The sequence below is a fragment of the Protomyctophum bolini genome (genome assembly GCF_963924005.1).
Source record: "Protomyctophum bolini genome assembly, chromosome: 19".
NCBI classification, from domain to species: domain Eukaryota; kingdom Metazoa; phylum Chordata; class Actinopteri; order Myctophiformes; family Myctophidae; genus Protomyctophum; species Protomyctophum bolini.
In genome coordinates, this window is record NC_137880.1 from 30,724,766 (window position 1) to 30,741,531 (window position 16,766).

The 16,766-nt window shown below is 42.4% G+C and overlaps 1 protein-coding gene across 2 annotated transcripts; it reads left to right on the plus strand.

Annotated features, from left to right (window-relative positions):
* The first annotated feature begins 470 nt into the window (after positions 1-470).
* On the plus strand, positions 471-9,121 carry LOC308334812 (saccharopine dehydrogenase-like oxidoreductase). Of its 2 annotated transcripts, none has more exons than XM_080791663.1 (12): positions 471-617; positions 2,891-3,003; positions 3,289-3,369; positions 3,771-3,900; positions 4,068-4,117; positions 4,439-4,569; positions 5,979-6,099; positions 7,061-7,180; positions 7,385-7,441; positions 7,784-7,895; positions 8,184-8,265; positions 8,552-9,121. In XM_080791663.1, the coding sequence occupies exons 2-12, from the start codon at positions 2,893-2,895 to the stop codon at positions 8,649-8,651; spliced, it is 1,095 nt and encodes a 364-aa protein (XP_080647789.1). In that variant the 5' UTR covers positions 471-617; positions 2,891-2,892; the 3' UTR covers positions 8,652-9,121. The 2 variants fall into 2 exon arrangements, with proteins under 2 accessions (XP_080647789.1, XP_080647788.1); XM_080791662.1 differs by lacking the exon at positions 471-617 and adding an exon at positions 1,674-2,079.
* The last annotated feature ends 7,645 nt before the right edge of the window (positions 9,122-16,766 follow it).

A 16,766-nucleotide genomic window follows, 5' to 3' on the forward strand; every position in this document is an offset into this window, starting at 1 on the left:
CTCTTCCTAGCAGCTTTCCATAATAAGCTAATGGTTTCTAAAACTTTTTTCTATTTCTTCTATTTACAAGTGGATTGGTTGAGAGTTGCATATTTAGTGACTATTGTTATTGTAAATGAGCGATACGCCCCCTCAGCTGGTCTGCTTGAGGTGCAAGATGGCAACTAGGAAATACGGTGAGGCAGCTTTCTGCTTCTACGGGTTGACAACCTGGAATAAACTCACTATACTAAGCTTCAGCTTGGACAGGCCCCCTCTGTACACTCTTCAGTCTTACTTTTAAAACCTCTTTGTGTTCTTATTCATATACTCATTATTCTGCCTGATTTGCTGCCGTTTTTATGCTCTTTGCTATTGTTTTATTATGTTACTCTGTTTTTGCTTGTTTTAATGCCATCTTGTTTTTCTCTTTTCTGCCCTGTAAAGCATGTTGCACTGAAGGGGGGCACAGTCGTTAGTGCTGTCGCCTCACAGCTAGAAGGTCCTGCGTTCGATTCCCACTGGGGACACTGTTGGCACTGGGGGCGTGTTTTCGTCCTCTGCGTCATCAGTGCCCATACCTGAGGCAAAAGGGCCTTTCTGTGTGGAGTTTGCATGTTCTCCCCGTGTCCCCTAGGGTAGGTATACCCTCACAAAAAGCATGTAGTAATCCTGTTCTCTAAACTGCTTCCCCCTGGCCAGCCGGGGAGCCTAATGGAGGCGAAAGGAACTGTTCGGAATAACGTGTTCCTTCCACGTGCTACGTCCGGCCGGGGAAACTCCCCCTTGGACTCCTCATGCATAGAAGGAAGCATGAGATATGTCTGCTGCCCCCCCAGGTTGGCAGAGGTGTAGCGCCCAGGATTACATTAGATAATTGACACTGGGTGAAAAAATGGGTTGCAAAATCGTGGGATAAAAAATATATTTAAAAAAAAGAATGTTGCGCTGCATTTTTATGTCATGAAAGATGCTATATAAATAAAGTTTATTATTATTATTAATACTAAATCAGTGGTGGATTTCAGTACAACCTCTGAGCATGACCAATTGCACAATCATCCTCACATTCATTGCCATATCTTTATCATAATTTCACAATAAAAATAAGTAAATACACATATACTCACATTATACTGTAGGGCCTATACTGGTAGCCTGGCTAATAAGCCAGACCGAATCAGCCGTTGGCAAAAAATAATTGCCTGCCGTATACAGCGACAGTGTTGTGTGATATTAGTCTGGCTTATTAGCCAGGCTACTATACTGGCACTGTTATGCACAGTGAAACTGAAACCACAAAGGCCATGGAATATATTTCCTGGTCATTGTGTCATTTTGTCACACTTCTGCACCTGATTGCTCATGTATTTGGCAGTGAGTGTGCTTTTCTGCCAGACCTTGACGTACCTGAAGATAGGCAGGTGTTTCTGTGTGAGAACAATTGATGTAATTTGGTCTTTTGCAGTCAAATTCATGCAATCAACTCAGACTTCTTCACAATGTCACAACGCAATACTAAACTTGGCCACTAGATGTCTCACTTCATCACAATCACAATACCAGTTTTGCTGCAGTCAGAAATGGCTGCGTTCTCGCCGTTCTGGTTCATCTGGGCTGCCTGTGCAAGTTGTGCAACTAAACATTTTCCTGCGCATCTAGAGAAACGCTAATAAACTGCTAAAGAGTCTTATTATCTTACAGCATACCGATGCCGGCCACCGGCTAAATTTCGGGAAAGCAGTATATAAAAGGGGTGTGTCGATGTGTGAAAGCAAACTACGTACGTAACGGACACATGGCACTCCAGTTTCCTATCTGAAGGGCACGTTTGAGTGCTGCGTAGAAATATTATATAAAGCTACCAGCCAGCTCCGCAGGCGGGTCCTTTAACCGCGTACACAATGGCGACTGTAACCTCTAACAGACCGTACCACATTATAATATTCGGTGCCTCTGGGTTTACCGGACAGTTTGTGGTGGAAGAGCTCGCCCGATGCGCGGCAGAGAGTTCCAGTGGCGGGTCGCTCCAATGGGCCGTGGCCGGGAGAAGCCGTGAGCGCCTGGGAGGAGTTTTGAAACAAGCTGCCAGGAGGCTGTGTATGTTCTGGACTGCGTGCACTGCAGCTTTTGTTGTTTGTCGTCGGTGTAAATATAACCCAATCAATGTTCCTCCGAGGTGGAAAGCCTGGAGACGCGAGGTTAAATCAATTATGTCGGATGTCATTCTCAGCTGGCTTTGATGTGTTTTGAGCGTAGCTGCGTAGTGAAGTTATTACTGTTTCGCCAGGACAGTTCAGTCTTCAGAGCCTGATCTTTGAATGGATAAAAAGCTACTCCATTTCCTGTATTCCTGACCTCAAGTGTGCAGTTTGTCGTTTGTGCATGTCTTTCTATGTCCAATAAAATATTCCATTCATGTCTACTAGTAATACAAATACACACAATTGATCTAGCCTTGGATCAAGACTAGACTAGTCTAGCATGATGTATTTTATCGATTTTGATTGCATATCTATGATCAAGTCAGACCCTAAAATATACACAACACATCTATGATAGTCTTTCTTGACTCTTGATCCAAGGCTAACATTGTCATGACATGACATGACATGACATGACATGACATGCATGTTCCCTCAGTTTAGGGGTAGGGGAGTTGAGGTTAGTCTGAGGAAACATAACTCTGGTCCATAGCCCTAATGCCCTTTGAAGGCATTAGAGCTATGGACCAGAGGTAGAGGAAACAGGGCTGAGACCTGAAGGTATTTGTTCTTGCAGACAGTAATGAGACCCAGACTTTAATTCCCCAATAGTTAGCCTAAATAAAATACCTGTATGAATAGTCTACATATAATTTTAGTGATATCCACTGTAGATTAATCAATATTTACCAATCTCTGTTTTGTAGCTATGCCAGAGTTGAGCACAGATGTTGAAATAATTGTTGCCGATGTGTCCAATGAAGAATCACTGGGCATGATGTGTGGTCAAGGACAGGTCATTCTCAACTGTGTGGGACCAGTAAGTATGTATTTACTTTAGTCTTTTTGTGGTGATGGGGAGGGGTTTTCATCCTGTTCTGTACAGGTCCTGAGTAAAGTTCCTCTCATATAGGTTTTATTATGATTTATTTTTGACTAACGTATGTATGAATCAAACTGGTTTTCTGGGTTCATACAAATATAGCAGGAATATTAATAATAAAATATTAACATACCGGTAATAATACATACAAGAGCAAGGAAATATTCATCAGTATGTTTGGACAATTTTGGACGTTTCTGTGTCCCCTCTGTCCCCATTCAGTACAGATTCTTTGGAGAGCCTGTGGTGAAAGCCTGTATTGAGAATGGAGCTCATTGCATAGACATCAGCGGGGAGCCTCAGGTAGGTCGTAATTTAAATGCCACCTTTTATGACTGTTACCAGCGTTGTTCTTAATGTGTTTTTTATGGTTTGATATTTGTTTTAGTGCTGAGTCACTTAAAAAGACTGCAGCGATGACGGCACAAGTGATGTGTGTATGCGTTTGTATACTGGAGTGCACTTGTTCCAGGCACTTGGTCCAGGCACCTTGGCTGGTAATCCAGTCTGGCAGTGTGCCGCGGGTTCGACTCCCGATCGCGACGGCCTTTACTGCATGTCTTCCCCCATCTCTCTCCCCATTTCCTGTCAGCCTATTGTCTGTCCCTCCATAAAATATATAAAATAAAGGCGAAAGCCACAAAAAAACATTTATAAAAAAAACATTGCAGATATTAATGAATGTGTGTGTCCTTCCTCCACAGTTTCTGGAGCGTATGCAGCTGCAGTACCACAGTAAGGCCTTGGAGAAGGGGGTGTATGTGATTGGCAGTTGTGGGTTTGACTCCATCCCAGCAGACATGGGCATTCTCTATACGCAGAAGCAATTCAAAGGTAACACAACGCTGAGCTCACACCTGGCATAGAAGAAACAACATGTACATCATTCATGAATCATAGATTATTATTACTGTTTCAGTCCTGTCAGAAATGTGATAAAATGTAAAAGGAAAATAAATAATTTACTTAATTTAAGTGTGGGTACGTACGTATGTTTTCAGGAACACTGACAGCAGTGGAGAGCTTCTTCACGGTTACCACTGGACCTGAGGTAGGCTATCTTATCTTTTCCTAACTTCAAGAATAAAGTTTTTCCAGTGGAGGAAAGTGTTAAAAGTTTAAAATGACAAAAGGTTTAGTGTTAGGTCTTGGTATGTTTGACAGTCCTCTCAAAGCAGAAGACGTTAATGCTTGGTACATCTCTGTATCATCTTGGTGTCTCAGGCTGCCAGTGACATCAGCCCAGTCCATGACTCATGTTGCATGTCATTCCTGTTATTCTTCACTGTTCTTGTCAGAGAAGAGCAATTGAATTGAATGGGAACTGTTTACTGAGGTGAAGTCAGCACTGGTGTCCTTCCGTTCCTTGCAGGGCGGCGGTGGCCACGATGCCACCTGGCAGTCTGCCGTCTACGGCTTCTCAGACAGCCACTCTCTACGCCAACTGAGGAAGAAGTTTGGCCACAAACCCATGCCTGTGGTGGGAGCCAGAGTTAAAAAGAGGTGCTGTACTCGGTCTCAGAGTGGGGTTACTGTCTGACAAGTGCACTTGCATTTGGAGTGATGACATTTTCATTGGTATGTCAAGGCTTGGCAGTTTGGCAGTTGAGGGTTAGGGGTAAAGGGTGTTCTGTTCAGAATCAGAATCAGAATCAAACTTTCTCACTTCAAGTGAGCTACAGTAGTACACCATTTTTGTGTTTGTGTATTGAACCCTGGTGGGCACTCGGATACAAGTTATTTCTGACCTGCGCTATACTGTACAGTACATTACATTAACACTAAACACACGACTGCCATGGATGGAGATCCCTGCCTTTTCAAATCCATCGGCCATAGACTGTCTTTTAATCAAATCAAACTTTATTTATAAAGCACATTTACAAAGACCAAATGTCAACCGAAGTGCTCAAATAAAAGAAGAAAAAATAGCATAAATGTTTTATATTTTTAAATTTGAGATCGCGTTATACTGTCTATCAGAGTCTCCGTGTCTAGGAGTGAAATTGGAAGTGGTTGGTCTGTCAGGCAAAATGAAGGTTGTTGACTTGAACGATAGCCGAAATCTTAACACCCTTTTATCTCGTATTCTATTCTATTCCCAGATTCCGATTCTAATCAAAACAGAGAAAAACAAATTCACTAAAGCTACCACACAGAATAACAACAGCGAGAAAACAAAGTACAAACAGTGAAAACAACTGAGACACATTACAGAAAAACAACAGCATCACAGTGAGACAAAACATATACAAGGACCGAAGGAACTCAAGCAGGGTTAAAAGCCAAGGTATAGAGGTGGGTCTTTAGGCGAGATTTAAAAGTCTCGATGGAAGGGGCCAATTTGACGTGGGAGGGGAGTGCATTCCATAGTTTGGGGCTACAACAGAAAAGGCTACAACAGAAAAGGCTCGGTCGCCTCTGGACTTTAAGCGGGTCTTCTTTGTGACCCTGAGATTTAGCTGGCCCTCAGACCGCAGTGACCTAGGAGATTAGCTAATCTATTAAGTAATAGATTAGCTTTACTAACTGGCTGCTCCTAATTTCAATGTATCTATCGTGTTTATCTGTCTTTTGTTGTTTCCACATGTGTATCCTGCTTCATGTGTAAAGCACTTTGTAACAAAGGTGCTATACACAACATAAGGTGAAAGGTTTCTGCAGGACGCCAGCAATTTGCAGGCTATTATTGTCTGGTGGACTGGTTCCCATTCAGAGTAATGAGATTTTATTGGAAACTTCTCCGCAGTTCTAGAGCATTTAAAAGACTATCAGTGGGTGAAATGAGCTAGTGCTGAACGGTGCTGTCACTGTGTACACACTGTAAGCCAAGGGGTAGAATGGTTAAGTCTAGACATGTCTAACTTCGTGTGTGTGTGTGTGTGTGTGTGTGTGTGTGTGTGTGTGTGTAGGGGCTCTGTGTTCTTCAGTAAGGAGATTCGTCAGTATGCCATCCCTTTCATGGGCTCCGACCCCTCTGTAGTGAAGAGAACCCAGCGGTATCTTTATGAAGAAGAAGAAGACCATTCACCAGTAAGACCCTACATCTACAACACAGCTTTTGCGCTGTCTTCATCATTAGTTGATTTGACCCCCAATCCACATTGGGTCCCATTTTTACAGTCTTTGGTATGACCCGGCCGGGGATCTTACAAAATACAACTTTACTGACTTTTATACTTATAATACAGTCCTTATCCAGTGGAGCTGACAGTCGAGCCTATGCAGTTTTTATTAGAAGTTGTAACTTGCAGAATTTATTAACTGTGGTCATGTCTGTGATCTATTCCTCTCTCTCTCTGTCTCTCTGTCTCTCTCTCTCTCACTCACTCACTCACACACACGCACACACACACACACACACACACACACACACACACACACACACACACACACACACACACACACATTACTGTAACTGTAATGTTTGTGTGTGTGTGTGTGTGTGTGTGTGTGTGTGTGTGTGTGTGTGTGTGTGTGTGTGTGTGTGTGTGTGTGTGCGCGCGCGCGTGTCTAGGTCAGCTATTCCAGCTGCTGTCAGTATTTTATTGTCATCCACAGGAAACTAGCCTTAATGAAACCCTGCTGTGATTGCATTGTTTAGACCAGTAGAGTGGAAATATGATGAGTCACATGTAGTGATTCATCACTTCTCCACTGTTTATTATTCAGTTTGACGACTCATCTCTGCATCTCTCTCCCCTTTTTTGTTTTTGTTCTACTATTCCCCTTTCCCGTTTCATCTCCACCCCCCCCTCCTTTCTCTTTGCTTCTCTATTTCTTCTCTCCTTTCTCCTTCCGCCTACCTATTTCTTCCCTTACCTCCTTTGCACTTTATTGTCTTTCCCCCCGTGTCCCATCATTGCTTCATCCCATTCCCACTTTCCCCATTTCTCTGAAACCATCCCTCCCTCTGTGGCCTCCCCCATATTTCCCTCCTCTTCCCATCCCTCATCCCCTCCCTCCTCCCATCTCCTCTTAATCTTCTCTCCAGGTTCAGTACAGTGCCTATGTTGGCGTTGGTGGTCTGTTCGCACTTGTTAAAATGTTCTGCGGGGGTCTGGTCTTTTGGCTCATGGTCAAATTCAGCCTGGGCAGGAAACTCCTCACTATGGTAGGCACATGACTCACCAGTAATCCCCTTATCACAGGAATGTCACTACTATTGCCATGAAATACGGTATATTCCAAGAATAAGGCATCTCATCTGAAGAGGGAATTGAATTGAATTGAATTGAATTGAATAATCTTTACTCTGACACCTGTAAGGGTCACTTATTTCAGTTAAATGAACATGCGTTGTTATTTGGGTCCACAGTTTCCATCGTTCTTCTCCCTTGGCTTGTTCTCCAAGACTGGTCCAACGAAGAAGCAGGTCAGAACGCATGCTACTTCAGAGTTTTGTTCGGCTTATATTGTATTTCCTTTGCCTGTGTTTGAAACTCAGTCACTCATGCTAGCAACAGAGGCACATGTGCAATGCATGAGAACCCTCTCCCTGGTACTAAATGCACATGTTTCTGTGTCTGGACTTGTTCATGTATGATTATCTCCATGCGTGTCTGATGGGTTTTAGTTATCGTTATTTTCTTTATTCACATTATTCTGCTGTAACACCTCAATTTCCCTTCGGGGATTAATAAGGTATATCTCATCTCATCTCGTCACACTCCCTTCCTTCTGGTCTCCTTCCTTGCTTATCTAATCTCTGTCTCAGATGGAGGACACGTGTTTCAGCATGACGTTCTTTGGGGAGGGCTACTCGGAGGGACAGGACACCTCACAGGGTCACCCCAATGCCAAGATCTGCACTCAGGTCATAGGAGCAGGTAAAAAGAGACACACCCTGCTTATTTGTAGTGCTGCAACTATAGATTATTTTATTAGCAATGTTTCTATTGATATACCTTTTTGATTAATAAAATATTCTAGAAGCAATTTACATAATTTGATTATATCTAACCGCTATAGCATTTTGTGCTGCCCGTATTATACTATTATTAGTATGCTTTGGAAAGTGGTTGGCAGTGATGTTAAGTGTATCGTGAGACATGGGTAATAATGGGCTAGACAAGTGTCTTCTGTAATTCTTGGCTTGTATTGGTCTTTGCTGACAGAGCCTGGTTATGTTGCGACACCAGCGGCCATGGTCCAGGCAGCCGTCACCTTGTTGGATGAAGTGCATTCACTCCCAAAAAGGTTAGATGACGGTCCGTCTGTCTTGATATCTTTCTGGCTCATACGCTTAGCTGCTAGCTTTTCATACTGCACACACGTTACTGTACAGTACAGCATTTGCCATGAATTAGGAGACTGCCTCTCTTCCTGTCTTTTTCTCCTACTGTACTTTTGTTATCTTTCTGAAGGCATACAAACAAATGTCCTCTCTCTCTCTCTCTCTCTCTCTCTCTCTCTCTCTCTCTCTCTCTCTCTCTCTCTCTCTCTCTCTCTCTCTCTCTCTTTCTCTCTCTCTCTCCATTGACAGGGGAGGAGTGTATACTCCAGGTGCTGCGTTCTATAAAACCAGCCTCATCGACCGCCTCAATAACCATGGCATTAAGTTCTCAGTCAGGAGCTACCCATAGGCCTCCAGCGGCAGCCATTTTTAGAAGCCACTGTAGAAGTCAACCCCTCTCTTATTGTTTTTTACTGTTACAGTACAGTGGTAGTCATTGTTGAAATCCCTCCAACCTGAATTTATCCTGCATTATCACATGGCTTGATTGAATGATGGATTCTGCTTGGTCAGTCACGCCATTCTGTGGTCTGTTATTTCTTGATAGCAGACCGCTGCTATGAATGAACGTCATTCTGATCAACAGGCTGGTTTTTGCTCTGCCGTATCCAACATGGTGCCCGAGTAACAATCACATTTTACATCTAAACGGTACACCACAGTATGCTTCTGGACATATTTGAGGCCAGAAATGGGCAATACATTATTATTACTGCCTAGATTGATAGTTGGATCAACGTATGTTTCGGGAGCTGGCCATGTTGTGCTGGACGGATCTCTTTACCAAACAACAATGAATAAAATTGTTTTTGTTGTGTCTTTCCTGTAAATGTATTGATTTCTAGTAGCTATGTAATAAGCGTCCTTTAGGGTGCTTGCCCTCCTCTTCATCTTGGGGTCATGCATCAGCCAGGGTTAATTCCTCTATAATGACCACGTCACTCACTGTTCATTATGCCTTACTTAGTCTCTCGAGTCTCACTTAGCACAGTATCGGGCTTTGGATAATACCCTCTACCTTACCTACAGTACAGTACATACAGTATTTCTATCTGTGCTTTATGATACATTCATCATTTCAACAAGTCCTTGTTATGCCTACATATCAAGGCCTATGCCCACAGTCAGCCAGGTATGTATCATGAAAGACATCTCTGCAGAAAACAAAGTGTTGTACCTGGATTTCAGCCGTAGCGTTATACTGCCAGGGCAGGCATTTTAATTAGTCTGCTTAAAAAAATGTAAAACAAAAATCCCCAAAGGTTAGTGATTGAAGAGCATAATATGGAGATTTCGCAGCAGCAGTATACTTTTAGATAGATTTGGCAGCAGCAGTATACTTTTGCTGTAACCACTTAAATGCATTTTACTAGTTCAGTCCAAAAGTGGTTCTACAACACACATTAATTGTGATGTAATGGTTTTGTCTCCCATCGATTTTTATCACATTATGGCAATTAAACCTTTTTCAGAAGAATAAAACAAAACTGACCTACTACTGAACTGTCCATTTTATAAGTGAGTGTGTGTGCATACACACACACACACACACACACACACACACACACACACACACACACACACAGTATATTTTGTATTACTATTATATTAACCATGTGAGAATATTCTTGTTGACTATACACAATCTTTTTTGACACATGACCCGATCATAAAATGGTAAGCTCAGGAATGCGACACAAATAATCAAAAAAATATCCATGAATTCAAGGCTTCATGGGGTGATTGATAGAAAATAAGTAATTTTTTTGGGCGCAAACTACTCTTAACCTTTACACGAACATCGACCTAAACACAGAGCCTGGCTGTCTTTCTACATGAGTGAAAACATATAATGCTACATCATTATCTTTCCACTCAAAGATTATAATATCAAACCAGTTGTATTCCTCTGCGCTGTAGTACTTCATTTCCACCACCATGTGTCACTGTTGACATAGCTGTTTATCCCTGGCAAAATGTTTATGGCACAGATCAGGATGACAGTAGAGGTCATCAGCCTGTAAGAGGCCTTGTTTAAAGCCCTAATTAAAGAACCATCCATACACGTTTCAAGACAGAACAAACAGGCAAGGCGAGTGCAGCAAGGTTATCAGCGTTGGCAGACACCATGGCTCTGTGAGTCTGAATAGGAGGCCACGGCTAGAAATACCTGCTGGCTATGATTTCTGTTTCCCTCCCTTTTTTCCCTATTGTGACTCAGTCCACTCTTTGTTCTTTTTATCCTGCCCTCTCTCTCTCAATCCAGCCTGCATTCTATGTATCTTAGTTGTTTCCCCTCCCCCAGTTGTCACCACCGCTCCAATAAAACGGCTCCCAAGGGGTGAAAATGCCACAATAACACACACATACGTCACATGCACATGCAGACCTGATAGATTATTTTATTCGTCCGTTAGGAAATGTATTTCCGCATCCTATAGGTATAGGGCATCAGAAATAATTGCCTCAGTACAATTCCTTAGATTTAAGCAACATGGTTCACCTCTGGTAACCAGGTTCAAGCTCAGTGGTTGCGCAACGTGATTACATGAACTGGTTTGTTGCCAGTGGGGAGATAGATGGTGCTGAGATGAAGAGACTGAGGAAGAGGAAGGTAGAGATTGCAGTGGTGTCCCTGTGTCTAGGAGAGAGCAGCTCCAACCCTCTCTACTACGGCACTACCCTGCAGCGCCTTGTCTTCTCGCATTTGAGGAATTTAGGAAGAAGGGATAACCAGGAAATTTGATCCCCCTTCCTGTCCGTTGTAGCGATGGATCATGCTTGCAATGAGACTTGCAATCAATGGCAGAGAGGAGGCACTGGGGTTCACTGGATGGAGTCTACACAAGAATGCTATGAATGGCACTAGGTGTCACATGGACAGACCGCATCAGAAATGTGGCCCTCTATGGGGACCTACCACGGGTCACAGACAAAGTCAGAGAGAGAAGGATGAGGCTGGCAGGGCACTGCGTCAGGCATCCAGAACTTGAGGCAAGTAAATTGACCCTATGGGAGCCAACCCAGGGCAAAGCCAGGAGGGGAAAGAAGCGCACCACCTATGTAGACGTGGCAACAGCTTGGCTGACAACACTGCAGTTCTCAAGAACCTGATGTTGGATAGGAAATTGTGGAGGGCAGCGATCCAGGAATCCCGAGTTGGTGTTGGCTAGACCTCACTCTCGCAGTAACTTAAACTTACATTTGTAATCGTGACTTATTTGAGCATGGCTGGGAACCTGCTGCCGCTCTTACCTCCTGAGCCTACAGTAGCCTACAGTACACACACCCACACACACACACACACACACACACTGCACAAAGGCAGGATAGCAAACACGCACACATTTAATGTGTGCATGTGACATATGCACATGCATAGCCATTGAGTCAGATCCTGAGTGGTGTGATGTAAGCTGTGGGCTGAGGAGGGAGTATGAATACAGTATGAATGCATTTACAATGATGATGTAAGCCTATTAATTAGGTGTGAGTGAGAGAGAATTTGTTTTGTTAAATGAGTTTTGTTCATTTGCTTGTGTGATTGTGCATGTGGACGTGGATACACTGTGTGTGTGTGTGTGTGTGTGTGTGTGTGTGTGTGTGTGTGTGTGTGTGTGTGTGTGTGTGTGTGTGTGTGTGTGTGTGTGTGTGTGTGTGTGTGTGCGCGTGTGCGTGCGTGCGTGCGTGCGTGCATGTGCGCACTTATGGCAGGAGCCAGGAGGGTGTTATTCCTCCAGGCGTCATGTGCTAACTCTTAACAAATTGGCTCCCAGACTGTGTCAGCAATATAGAGAGTCAGACAGCAGACACAAGTAAGCACTAGAGAGATTTAGAGAGAGCGAGAATGATAGGACTAGGTGTGGAGGAGGTGAAAGCAGCAGTTCCTGGAGGATGGATGAGGAGAGCAGACTAATAACAATGGAACTGAGCGCTGGAAAGAGAGCAGACAAGCAGAGAGTAATACAGATAGGGAAAGAAGAGTAAAGAAATGAAAGACTAAAGTAGGAGGTGAACACACACACACCTGTTGCCATTTACGCAAATGTCACATTTTCACATTATCCTGATTGAATACTGAACAAACGGGTTAATGTCCAAAGATTTTACAATTGGCATATACACATTTTAAAGAGTTCTATGTGAACTGCCACGGTTTGTCTACTCTAAATCTGCACGACCTGAACCTATGCTGCATTGTTTACATTTTTTGGTACTGAGTGGAATAGTAGAGAGAGACAGAAAAATCCATTTGGTTAAGGCTCATACATAGTCTGGATTTTCGGTGGTTAGGTGACCACAGAACTACAACATGACGTCACGAGCCGCGGTGAAGAGCAAACCTCCGCCACCGCTCCAGCCCTTCTCTCTGTTTTTACTCACCACCGCTCAACGTTATTTCAGCTCCGGTGGTCAGCTCACCACCTGAGCGGTGGACACCTCACCACCGAAGATCCAGACTATGAATAGGCCTTTACACTATCAGAAGCATTTATTTGTCATTCACATACCTTATTGTGCTGTGGCATGTTCAGAAAGACAATATACAACAAGATGATAATAATAGAGATAATACTGGATTGTAATGGTTTAAAATTAATAAAAATAATAAATATAAGATGAGATCAAAACAAATGTTAGAAATTAGGCTAGAAAGTAAAGGAAGGACATTTTTGTCTAACCCTGCATGGGTTCAGGTGGGAAGCAGGATGTTGCTGCATCCACTGGGCTTTGTGGACTATTCCTGATTAAATTAAATGGACATTGAAGAGCAGTGAGACAAAGAGACAGTAATTCACATATTGGACGCAATCCACACACGGCATTACCAAGGATTATTAAGACAGGGAATTAAGAAAGTCATTAGCATGTCCATAAATATGCTGATAGTGCAGTGTAATACTCTGGTGTTCTTCCCCCCCCCCCATCTCCCCTTCTCTGTCTGAACAATCAAATTGATGCAGATTCAATTCCTTATCTACTGTTCTCAACACATGCATAGATAATTACCTCCAGATGTTATACACATCCTGAAAAATACACTCATTTCATAGATATACGTGTGTCATGTGTGTGTGCGTGTGTGTGTGTGTGTGTGTGTGTGTGTGTGTGTGTGTGTGTGTGTGTGTGTGTGTGCGCGCGTGTGTGCATCTGAGTATGGAGTCATGTCACCAATCACCACTTCTCTGCAGAATATTATATTAACTATTTGTGTGTGCATGCGCGTGTTCGAAATGCTTTGGTGACTGTTAACTGATTGTTCTGATTTCATGGCTCTGTTTCGGACAGTTGAGAAGATATAGTGGACAGACTGACCAAACAGATGGCATGAATCTTCACAGACACGGGTTGGAATTAACGGAGATGGTGATAACACAGGAGAACAGGATACATCTGTAGTATGTGTTTTTCATTTGTTAGACTTCTGAATAATTTATGAAATTGTGTGTGTGTGTGTGTGTGTGTGTGTGTGTGTGTGTGTGTGTGTGTGTGTGTGTGTGTGTGTGTGTGTGTGTGTGTGTGTGTGTGTGGAGTTAAGTAGGGTAGAGCAAGAGAAAATGTGAGCTAGAGAACGATAAATGGGAGAAAGAGAGGGCGATAGGGAGAGATGTTTGGTGATTTCATGGTATTGCAGCACTTGTTTGCACCAATGGCTCCCACGCGCTCTTTGCTACAGTATTGTCTCACTGGTTTCCTCTGAGGTAAGTTGGCTCTAGTTTAATCAAAAGTTAAACCTGGAAACATTTTGGAATCCCCTGAAGTACTGTAATTATAATGTGATAACACTATGATAACACACTATTCTAAAAGATTTTTGTCTTTTAAGATTGTCATTATTCTGAATGAATACCTTAAATCATAGTTTTAGTTTTTTTGTTGATATATACGTAGATAGAGGAAATAGAAGAATGTTTTAATTTACATCTCATAGATACTGTAACAGCATCATGAAAACAGCGTAGCTCCACAGCACAAAAGTGTCGGTTTCAGAAATTCTGATAATAATGATTGAAACATTGCGGTCACATTTGTAGACATGTAGACATAAGAGAGTTGTTCCAATGCTTATTCCAATATCGGAAATGGTTCTGGTTGCGCAACACTGATCCATAATATCACATCGATCATTTATCACGATGATCTTCAATTACACAGACCAGCAACACATACAGATCCATACTTAAGATGGAAAGATACAGCTGTTGTCTCTAGACGTGATGAATAATGTATATCTTTCAGAATGAATTTATGATGTGTATCTTAGGCTATACAGATAGAGAACATGCTTTGTTGTTATTGGACAGGGCAGTTAGTACATCCAAAGCCTTAATGGAGAATGCCTCAAACAGTAGCACATTGAGGCCAGATCAGATACTATTGGTATGGATGAAGCATAGTAGATCTACTAGTTCTGTAGGAGCCATCTTATTTGATTTGACCAAATGGCGCCCCCACTGGTTGCCTTGAGAAATGGCACCATGGTTCCCTTTAATTAAGCCACAGGCTCTGAGGCTCACAGCTGTAGAAAGAAAGACGCCAGAGATACAGATTTTCAACAGCTTGCACGCAACGCACAAACAGCGCAGTTAGAGAAAGAAAGGAAAGAAAGAAAGAAAGAAAGAAAAGTAGCCTACTTTATTATTTGTTATCGAACCCTGCGCGTGTCTGTTTTTTTTTGTCACACAACACAAACTCCTACCAATAATACCAACCTTGCAGTCATCAATCGCCATCGACAAACAACTATACAACAAGTGAGTAAACAACAACAAGACGCCCAAGTCCCAAAGTGTGAGCACGTTAAACCGTATATCTCTGGTGAATGATTATAGAAAGAAAGGCATATTGGCCCTACAAGTTCTATGTTGGTCCCTGCAGTGGAGAAGACGGTAGCAGAGGCAGCTTAATACACATGTTAGGCCTGTTCCCCTACACTGGTCAGCATACTGTTAAACTATGACAGATTTTGTGTGTGTGTGTGTGTGTGTGTGCGTGCGTGCGTGCGTGCGTGCTGTAGTGTACAGTGCTGCCATCCGTTGTCAACACAATCAGGATTTGAGTCAGTGTGGAGGACAGAAAATGTGTCAATTACTTGAGGTCATCCACAGATGTATCTATTTTTATGAAATGTCTTCAGAGGCCCTATACACTCCTACAGTGGAGAGACTCCATCAAATGCTAAAGAAGTTTTTCTACTTGAAAGAAAATTCTAAAACAAATCATAATTGTCCCAATGTCTAAAACCTTTTGTAAATATGTACCAAGAGAACTACAATTTTCATTTCAGAGGTCATCTCTAACTACTCCACTGGCAGGGAATTAGAACTGGGTTGCTGAATAATCTGATGTAGTTATGTAATACATTGAGGTGCTGGAGTCTAGTATGTTAACACTTGGCCGTCAAGCCAGCTTGTCAAAGTTTTGCAGACTCACTCAGTCATTTGTAATATATTTATTATGGTTTGGCGATGAATTGGATCTGCTTTTTAGGTACATCAGTCCCAACCATAGGGACTCCGAATCCCCCGTAGGAGGGTGAGCAGCAAAAGTTTAAGCAGACAGCAGTGCAGCAGTATCAGTGTGCAGCAGCAAGAAGGCAGGGTGAGCAGTTTAAATAGCCGGTATGACGATGGAATGAGTGTGTGATTGGATGAGTTCATGCTGACAACTGCACCGAGTTTCCTGACTGACAGGCGCGATGCTCATACTCTTTATTAATTTAATGTTTAATCTACTGTATTACTTCATAAGACACAATACACAATCATCTGGTCCTAGTGGGAAACCAGATGAGAATCAGTGATGCAATCGAGAATAGACCAACCACATTATCCGTGTTATACCTACAGAATATCATCTGGTGACTCGTCATCAATCAGTTGTCCATAAAACGACATTTCCCCCCTGCATGCTATCTATGTAGCCTGCAAGTAGCAAAAGTTGGGTTATACTTGTTGACTTTATTTGATTTAGTTTTACATTGCTGAACTGCTACACTGTACCTGGGCTGGATGTCTTGTCTTCTCTGAGCAATAATGAGAGGGATAAAGGAATATTAACTGGGATATATTAACTAAGTTCACAAAGTATAAATCAGGCTTTTAGACCAAAAGACAGTTCCCCTGTAAGTAAACTAGTTGGCTTATTTTAAACACTTTTCTTTTATTGATTTCAAACAAATAAGACAACAACTACACCAACAATACAAAACATTACAAAACAATGCAAAAAACAATAACCACAATACAAAAATCACAATACAAAAGACAATTCCAAAACATAATAAACAAGGAATGCAGAATTACAATAAAACGGAAAAAAAAAAAAAATCAATACAAAACCAAAAATATTTCTCTTTCGTAAGTAAGCTACCGGTATATAAATAACATCCCCTAGCCAAGATGTCTGCTCAGAGCTCCTTGGAGGTCCAGAGACCAAAGGCTGTCGGCTGACAGGAGCAAAA

Coding starts and splice junctions, on each gene's coding strand:
- LOC308334812 (XM_080791662.1), top strand. CDS start 1,884: ATGGCGACTGTAACCTCTAACAGACCGTACCACATTATAATATTCGGT. Junction 2,080..2,890: donor ACAAGCTGCCAGGAGGCTGT/GTATGTTCTGGA, acceptor TCTGTTTTGTAG/CTATGCCAGAGTTGAGCACA. Junction 4,570..5,978: donor GGAGCCAGAGTTAAAAAGAG/GTGCTGTACTCG, acceptor GTGTGTGTGTAG/GGGCTCTGTGTTCTTCAGTA.